An 8634-nucleotide genomic window follows, 5' to 3' on the forward strand; every position below is an offset into this window, starting at 1 on the left:
AACACAAATTGACAAGACAAAAAACAAGTGTTACAAAAAGTAAACAACAAAAACATGAGGCAAACGACAACTCAGACAAAAGACAAAATACGACAAATGAGACACAAAAGAACAATCGAGTATTTTACTCTAAGATCAACATAACTTGTCTAGAAATCATTTTAAATTTATAGTTTGGCTAATTTACAATCTGCAGTTGATGACTTCTCTGTAATTTTTACACTCTGAAGGGCGGATTGGAGCCTCTGCAGGGCCGGTTTTGGCCCACGGGCCGCATGTTGGACACCCCTGCCTTCCAGTTCTGAGCTACAGCCACACACAGGAGACGTGAGCCGACACAGACGTTGCATTTAATACTCTTTATTGATTATTTCCTCTTCAAACACATTTTCCTGATGTACATTTCCATTCCAAGGAAAAACTCAAATGAGGTAAAAGTGCTGAAAAATGAAATAGCATAATGGTTGTAACCATCAAAAGTCATCGTCACAAAGCCGACAAAAGCTCCTCCTTGCATTATCTATTTCAAAAAAATATAGTGCGACAAAATTTCATAACTTTTTAACCCCCTTCCCCGTTTGTTTTGTTTTTTTAAACACAGGCATCCCTTCATACACACATGCAAACCTCCACGCGGTAAACACACGTCTGCTGCAAAATGGTTAAAAAAAATTCACAACTCTTCGTATAGAAACTGTAGAGAGCTTCCAGAGAGGCTCCGTCACATTCCTCTGGTGTAAGACTTCGGACAGGCAGAATCACTACAAGTCTAATCCGCAGATTTCCCTGCACCCGCTCGGCTCAAACATACATCTACAGGTGTTGTAACGGAAAAGAAACACAACAAAACACGCTGCACTAAGATCAACAACGGCCCAACGAACGAGGCAACTGAAGCCGAGGCGAGCGAGAGACTAACACCGACGAGTTTACAGCAGAAAGAAAAGGTGGAGGCCAGAAAATAAAAAAGGCAAACTACTTTTCATCTTCTTCATTTTTTAGTTTTTTTTTTTTTTTTTGCTTTTTCCGTCACTCACAAAGAGCTGAACATACAGACAAACCCTGACGAAGGAAGGGATTCAGCTGGAGGGGGAAGGTAAAGCTTTTCACAGAAAGAAAGCAGAAAAGAAAAAGCTACGATAACCGTGAACACGGGATTCATACATTCCAGGCTGCGTTCACCATCAGGTGTCGAGAAAATACAAGTATTTTCTTTGACGAGCGACCCGTCAACAAGGAGCCAGAGGAAAGATTCATCCTCCCTATGAACGGCAGACTTCAGTTTCTGAAAGGATCTGATTTATCATCGCTCAGAGGAGATAAAGAAAGAGGAATGATGGAGATTCTGAAAGCTCTCCTCCCTCAAAGCCTTCAAAGATTGTCTTTGGTGATGGATGTCGGCGCTACGAGCGAGGAGACGACTTCAACCGGGTCACGATAAAACCCATCACTGCTAAAGTCTGCCGCCTACGAGAGAAACTGAAGACAGGTAGGAGTGGGCGTCTCTAATTCACGCATAGAAAAGAAAAAAAAGAAAAAAAAGGGGGGGAAACCATCGTCCTCAAAAACAGTCCATGTCCCTGAGAACCAGCTCGACTCCCTCCAGCAAAGTTTAGCTTATGTACATTCCTCTCAGGCGGTTGGTTTGGGAGTAAAATGAGGTCTTTAAAGTGCTTCTGGTCTTACGGGAGTCTGGGCTGGTCCACCTCCAGCCTCCTCAGTGCACTTCAGGTGTCGCTTTGGTTCCAAAGACGGGGCAGAAGAACTCATTTTAACCCGATTAAGTTAAGGCTGCGAATAGAGTTGAATTTCCAAGAAAAAAAAACAAACAAAACTTTTAAGGAAAAAAATAAACAAGAAAACGGCTGAGAATAGCAATGACTAGATGGGTTTTAAGGGAAAGTGTGGTTTGGGATTGAAATAAAATAAAATAAAGGGGGGTAAATAATATTTAAATTTAAAAAAAAACATTCCTCCCAACCAAAAAGCATGTTTGCATTCACCCACAAACCAGTACAGTGATGACAGTCAAACTTTCACAGGGTTTAGAGACGCTAGAAAAAATAAGCACTTTTGTTTGTTTTTTTCCTTCCTGATCACCATTAAAAAACCCTTTTTAAAAAGATACGCTCAGAAGTGACAGGCACTTGAATGCTTCAGTTGCTGGTTGTAAAGCAGACTTTGGTCCGGAGCGAGACGGCGTGTGACACCTCACCTGTTGTCTAAAAAAAACTAAACACTACGGCAGCTTTCCTACAAAAATGGAGTGGCTCGATACGCCCAGATGTGACCGAGAAGACCACGATCCCCCATGGGTGGGCCTGATAAGAGTTTATCTGGAGCCAACACCGGCCGTGAGGAGCCCGATTTAGGCTTCCGAGGAACCGGGGGGGCGATGGGAGTGGTCGCATACGTCATGAGAAGTTTTCTCGAGAGTCGACGGCCGGCAGCAGGAACAGCTGAGGCCAAGAGCTGCACTGTGTTCAAAAAAGTTAACAGCTAATAATAGGCTCAGCTGGAAATAGAAATTCATGGGGGCAACTCCGTCACAGCTGTGGCGGCCCGCGGGTCGGAGCGTTAATCACGTCTGAACGGGGTGGGGGGGTGGCGTCGCATCGTCCTTGCATGACCACAAAAGGGGTTCAAACGCTGCGTGGTCTCGGCCATTCAGATCCGCTCATGTAAGGTGGCGACGCCGCTGCAGCTGCCCCAGGAAAAGAGGAGTAATTATAGACGGCCCGCTGCAGCTCCAGATCCCATTTCAGGGCGGTGAGGGAGAACCCGGCGAGCCTCCATGTGCTGCTCCTTTTAAGGGAAGAGGCAGCCAGTCGGCCCAGTGCTCCATGAGTCTCGGCGAGGGCAGGAACCCCCCCCCCCGGTCCTGTCAGCCAGCCTCCCACAATAACCAGAGGACTGGGATATGCGGAGGTCACCGCCGAGCGACTTTTAAAAAAAAAACAAAAAACAGGGAGAAGGATAAAACTCCTCAAAGAACACGCAGGAGCTCGTCTATCCGACACCAGGCTTCCACTCTGAATGGATAAACGGGGAGGAGGGCTGAACTTCACAGTGGAAAATAAAAAAACACATTTCTCTTGCATTGTTTTACAAGTCACAGGCACTGCTGGCACATCAGGCATGGCCTCAGACGTGGAGGACAGATATTTACACGCTGACAGCTCTCACTGCCCAATGATTTGGATGTGACCTAAAGTTATTAGTGTACCACCTTTTAGACCTCCCAAGTAAACTAACACCGGTGATCAGCTTTTTTTTTCCTTTTTTCCGCCGTCACCTATTTTTTTTTTACCCATTCCACAATAATATTTTTTAACATTTTCTGTTTTTTTTTTTTTCTGCGATTCACTTTTTCTTTTTCCCCCTCAACAACAAAACCAAATTGAAGGCTACAGTACGTTATCTTCCCTTTCTTCAAACAATAGCCCATACTTAAAGTACTGGAGGGGTAAACCTGGAGGTTAAGGCACATAACACAACTCCATTAAGAATAATAAACAGGGAAACAAGCAAACATGAGGAAAATTAAATCTAAATAACACTTAAAAATGTCACTTTCTATCCAATGACCTAGACAACTCTGAAGATAAGGAATGAGAAAGGATTCCAAAACAAAAGCAAAACACTTGTCCACTTAAATAATTGTGCCTTGAGAGGAACATAGCATTTATTGCCTCTACATTAATGTTTTTATTTTTATGTTATTTTTATTCCTCCTCTCTTCTCAAACAGCAGCAGCAGCAGCAGCGATGCCCTCCCGTTTGCTGCGTCAGTTACATGGCAGCCATGTGGGAATGTTCTGGTTGGCCACGTAGTAGTTGCTGAAGTTGAGGTCTCGGACGTACGGCGCCGGCTGGTAGTAGCAGGTGACGCAGGAGGCGTCAGGGATGGTGCTCTGCTCCGCCAGCACCCGGAAGGCCATCGCCGAGAGGAGGTGGAGGGTCTGCCGCCGCTCGTGGCCCATGAGGCACACGGTGCTCTCGTTCACCACCCGCTTCAGGATCATGAGGTACTCGTACTTGCTCTTCTCCTCGCCAATAAAGTGGCTCTGGAGGTATGCCTCCACCTTGCGCTGCTGCTCTCCGATGTCAGGAAAGTCAATGAAGAAGCGCGAGCACATGTAGCGCTCCAGGCCCTTGAACTCCTCCTGGCTGGCCGGCTGGAAGTCCCGCACCAGCAGGTTGCAGTACTTGAGCAGGCCGCCGCCCCGGATCTCCTCGGGCCGCTTGGTGGCGATGAGCTTGTTCCTCAGGTGGCTCAGCGCCGTGTTGAAGTCCCCGTACATGCTCTCCCCGCTGACGGTGGGGTGGAAGGCCTGGCACATGGGCGCCTGGGCCAGCTCGTAGTAGGACAGCATGGAGTCCAGCACGATCTGAAACGAGTCCACGCTGAACTCAAACTGGCGCCGTATCGAGTCCACAAACTTGAGCTCCACGTTGCGGCCATTGTTGTTGGACAGGGAGATGAGACTCCAGCGGTCCTGCTCCGTGCTGACCTTGACCAGCTTCTGGACGTAGGCCTCCTTCAGAGTCATGGGGGTGATTTTCTCCTTGTTCACACCCTCTGGCAGAAAGTCCAGCAGGGTTCCCAGCACCACGTCCTTGATGAGCCTGAACTCAGCCTCGTGTGGCAGGTCCACCCTGAAGATGACGTCCAGGTCCTTGTAGCTCCAGCCGATGTCCTGCACCAGAACGTGGCTGGCCGTGGAGCCGTTGAGCCGGACGTCCTTCACCCTGATGCCGCTCAGCTCCAACCGTGAGCGAACTCGAGCCACAATGTCATTGAGCTGCACCTCCAGGGTGGGGAAGTTCCCCCGTCCGTGGACAGGAACCACCTCGGTGAGAACGTCATTCAGCCGGCTCACCTGCTCCCAGGTCAGGACGCTGACAGAACAACTCTTTGATTCCTCCCGGTTATCCATCTTCACACAAAGTTCAGATTAACTAGGAGGGCAGGAAAGAAGAAAAGTGTTAGAGGAGGCTTTTAAATGAGACACAAAGCAAGAATAATCTACCAACCAAACCAATTTAGCCCTCTGTGGCCCAAATCTGGCAGTAAGTTTTAAAATGAATGCCAGCTTTAATTTGGTTTTTATTAAATCATCAAAATCCGACCATTTATCACACACAGAACTGTCAGATTTTTCAACATTTCAATGACCTTCGAGCTACACAGTCTGTAGGATGCTGTTGAGTAAGAAAACATTAAAAATAAATGTCCAAGCTTAAAATCGTGGTATTTGGTCAAAACCTCTTTACCATACATGTCTCATTTTTAAAAACTGCCATAAATAAAGTGTTTGCTGTGACGTCTGAACCCCAAATCCGGCAGCAACTTTAAAAGGCATGTTATTGCTAAAAATATATTTTAAAAATCACCAACATTACACCAATTATCAGACCCAGATTGTCTGGTTTTTACCATTATGACCCTCCTCTAACTACGCATCTCTGACATGCTGTTCCACCAGGAAACATAACAAAACCCAAGCTTAACATCCAAGTATTTCATCAAAATGTCTTCATTGTACAAGCCTCATTTTAAAGAAAATACCAAAAATAAAGCATCTGCTAGCAGCGTTTTTCAACATTGTGACTGTCACAGCATGTTAATAAGCTATAAAACTCATTCTCAGGTGAAATCTGTGTTTTTTGGAAAAAATAAAGTGCAAAATCTAAAGAAATATGACAAAAATAAAGCTTTAGCTGTGGTGTCTGAAACCCAAACCTGGCAGGCTAGCTTATAAAAAAAAAAAAAGAATTAAAATTACATCATTTATCAGAGCCAGAATTGTCAGACGTCCAACATTACAACTTTCCTTGAACTACTCACGAGCGATGCAACGTTTTGTCAGGACACTAAAGGGATATTATGTCAAGGCCTGCTAACTCTATGCGACTTATTTAGCTTTTTTAAGTTTATTGAAAAAATTTGCAAAAAAAATGAAGCATTTATTTCATCAAAACCTGCTAACGCTACGCATCTTATTTTATTAAAAGAAATGTAATTTTAAAAATGTGCAAAAGTGTTTGCTATGTAGCCTAAAAGTCAAACCTGATGGCAAGTTTGAAATGCATGTTATCTCTAGAAAAAAAAAGAAAAAGACTATTTAAGAGACCCATAATTGTCCAATTTTCAACATTTATGACCGTGCAAAGTAACAAAATCCAATCTTAAAGTTGGGACTTTTGTCAAAATCTCATTTAAGATAATTGACAAAAAAAATGCAGTGCTTACTCTAACAGGATTCTGTAAAAAAATTAAAATAAAATTTTATATATATATATATATATATAAATAATAATTCTGCACTCCCTGGTGTAGAAGTCAAACCATTAATGGCTCAACTGTGTCCAGCAATGAAGCAACAAAAATTCAGAGACTATTTGACTGAACTGCAGGCTGCGTTTTCACAGAGCAGATATGGAAATGTAAGTAGTCAGATCTACAGTTGGTGGAGTGAGTAGGTTTTTCAGTATTGGAAGCACATGTGGCCACCTGTTCTCTTTTTCTAGCCTCCTACATTGGAGCAAAACTGAGGCCACAGTTAGTAAAAATGTGACCAAAAGTAACACCCAGAAACTGCTGCTTGGGGTTCAGAGGGTTAAATATGACACAAAAGCAAAAACACACAAATCAGAAAAGTTTAGCTGACTTTTGTCTCACAAAACACAAACACCTTCAGTATTTAGTCAGATCCAGTTTAGAACTTGTGTGAAAACATCCATAAAACTACAAACAAATACAAATAAAACTCTCAAAACTACATGGAAGTCAGCTGAACTGCAGGCTGTGTTTGCACAGAACAGATATGAAAATATAAGTAGTAATATATCTATAGTTGGTGGAGCCACTAACTATTTTTCCACCAGTATTGGTAACACACGTGGGCACCTGTTCTCTTTCTAGCCTCCTCCATCAGAACAGAACTGAGGCCACAGTGAGTAAAAATGTGACCAAAAAAAACCAAAAAAAAACACCCAGAATCTGCTGCTTGGGGTGCAGATGGTTAAATATGACACAAAAGAAACAAAAACATACAAATCAGACAAGTTCGGCTGATTTCCTGTCGGATTCAGCTTAGAATTTGTGTGAAAATGTCCATAAAACCAACAAATAAAAGTAAATAAAACTTTCAAAACGACGTGAAAGTCAGCTGATCTGCAGTCTGTGTTTAGACAGAGCAGATATGAAAATGTATGTAGCCATAGATTTATAGTTTGTAGAGTGACTTTTTCCCCCCAGTATCAGTAACGTACGTGGGCACCTGTTCTCTTTCTAGCCTCCTACATTGCAACAAAGCTGAGGCCGCAGTGAGTACAAATGTGACCAAAAACACCCAGAAACTGCTGCTCGGGGTTCATATAACACAAAACAAGCAAATCAGAGAAGTCTAGTTAATCCCAAGTCACGATAAAACACAAACACCTTCAGTATTTAGTCGGGTCCGGTTCAGAAGTTGTGTGAAAACGTCCATAAAACCCACATATAAATGTAAATAAAACTTCACTCAAAGTCACTGAAACAGCAGCGGGGGGGGGGGGGGGGGGGGCACATGACCGGAGCACGGAGCGCGTGAGGCTTCTAGAAACGCTCACGGCAACGCACGAGCCCGGCTTTTCATTCCAGAACCGCTGAGAGTACAAACAGCGCGAGAGCTAGCTTAAAGTGCCCCGAAACCGACGCCGGTCCCGGAGTGAAAAAAAAAAAAAAAAAAACACCTCCACCGGACAAATCACCGTTATACTCACGTTTCCTCCAAACGTTAACGGCAATTATTTGCTCCAGCTGATTGTTAATTTACCCCTGGCGAGTGCAACAACTTAGTGCTAACTGCTAACGCTATTTAAAACTTAGTACCGTTAAATATGGTTGTTTAGTCGATCCATATGGCGATTAAATCCTCCAGATTTAACAAAAATGCGAGTTAAAACAGCTCAAACAGCATCTTAACACCAGACTAACGTTTCCCAGCCGGTGTCACGTTTCTAAATCATGGCTCCAGCTGTGTAAACTTTTTTTTTTGTCTTCTTTAATTTAGCGACTCAAACTTGACAAAACACATACCAGCGTCGTACAAACCCGACATACGTGAGAGAGAGAGAGACAGAAGAAAACGGTACATACGTTTCCAAAATGGTGCTCTGTGAGAATTCAAAGTCCCCCGAAAAAACAGATGTTAGCTTGGCAATTCGTGCACACACCTCCACATAATCCACCGCCTGAGAGACACACATGCACCGAGTAAAAAGTCAGCGTTTGAACCACACCGTCCGCCGGAGACACGCCTGTTATATACCGCCGGAGCACCACCCACGGAGGGAGAGACGCCGCCGTGACGCGACACAGTCCCTCCGTGACTCCGCCGTGTATTTTACTATTTGAAACCGCAACGAGAACAATATACCTATTTGTAGCTACGGGAAGAAGTTCATGTATTTACCTTAAAGTCCAGCGTTCATCATCGGCAGAATACAGAGTCGTAAAGTGCTCCAGTTTGTTTGTACCAATGCGCCGAACGAAGCCTCTGATTGGTCGGCGAGGTTTTTGCGTTGCCAAGTAACCGGGACGGTCTCCAGGAAGCGGACTAAGTCTGAGGAGTCTCCTTCCTTATCT

At 44.3% G+C, this 8634-nt stretch overlaps 1 protein-coding gene across 1 annotated transcript; it reads right to left on the reverse strand.

Annotated features, from left to right (window-relative positions):
* Window positions 1-344: 344 nt before the first annotated feature.
* tent5c (terminal nucleotidyltransferase 5C) lies at window positions 345-8308 on the reverse strand. The gene is made up of 2 exons (XM_022209982.2): window positions 8146-8308; window positions 345-4961 (listed from the first exon to the last, which is right to left on the reverse strand). Exon 2 carries the CDS (start codon window positions 4937-4939, stop codon window positions 3788-3790), a length of 1152 nt encoding a protein of 383 aa, XP_022065674.1. The 5' UTR covers window positions 4940-4961; window positions 8146-8308; the 3' UTR covers window positions 345-3787.
* Between the last annotated feature and the right edge of the window lie 326 nt (window positions 8309-8634).

This window comes from Acanthochromis polyacanthus, chromosome 14, assembly GCF_021347895.1.
Source record: "Acanthochromis polyacanthus isolate Apoly-LR-REF ecotype Palm Island chromosome 14, KAUST_Apoly_ChrSc, whole genome shotgun sequence".
NCBI lineage: Eukaryota > Metazoa > Chordata > Actinopteri > Pomacentridae > Acanthochromis > Acanthochromis polyacanthus.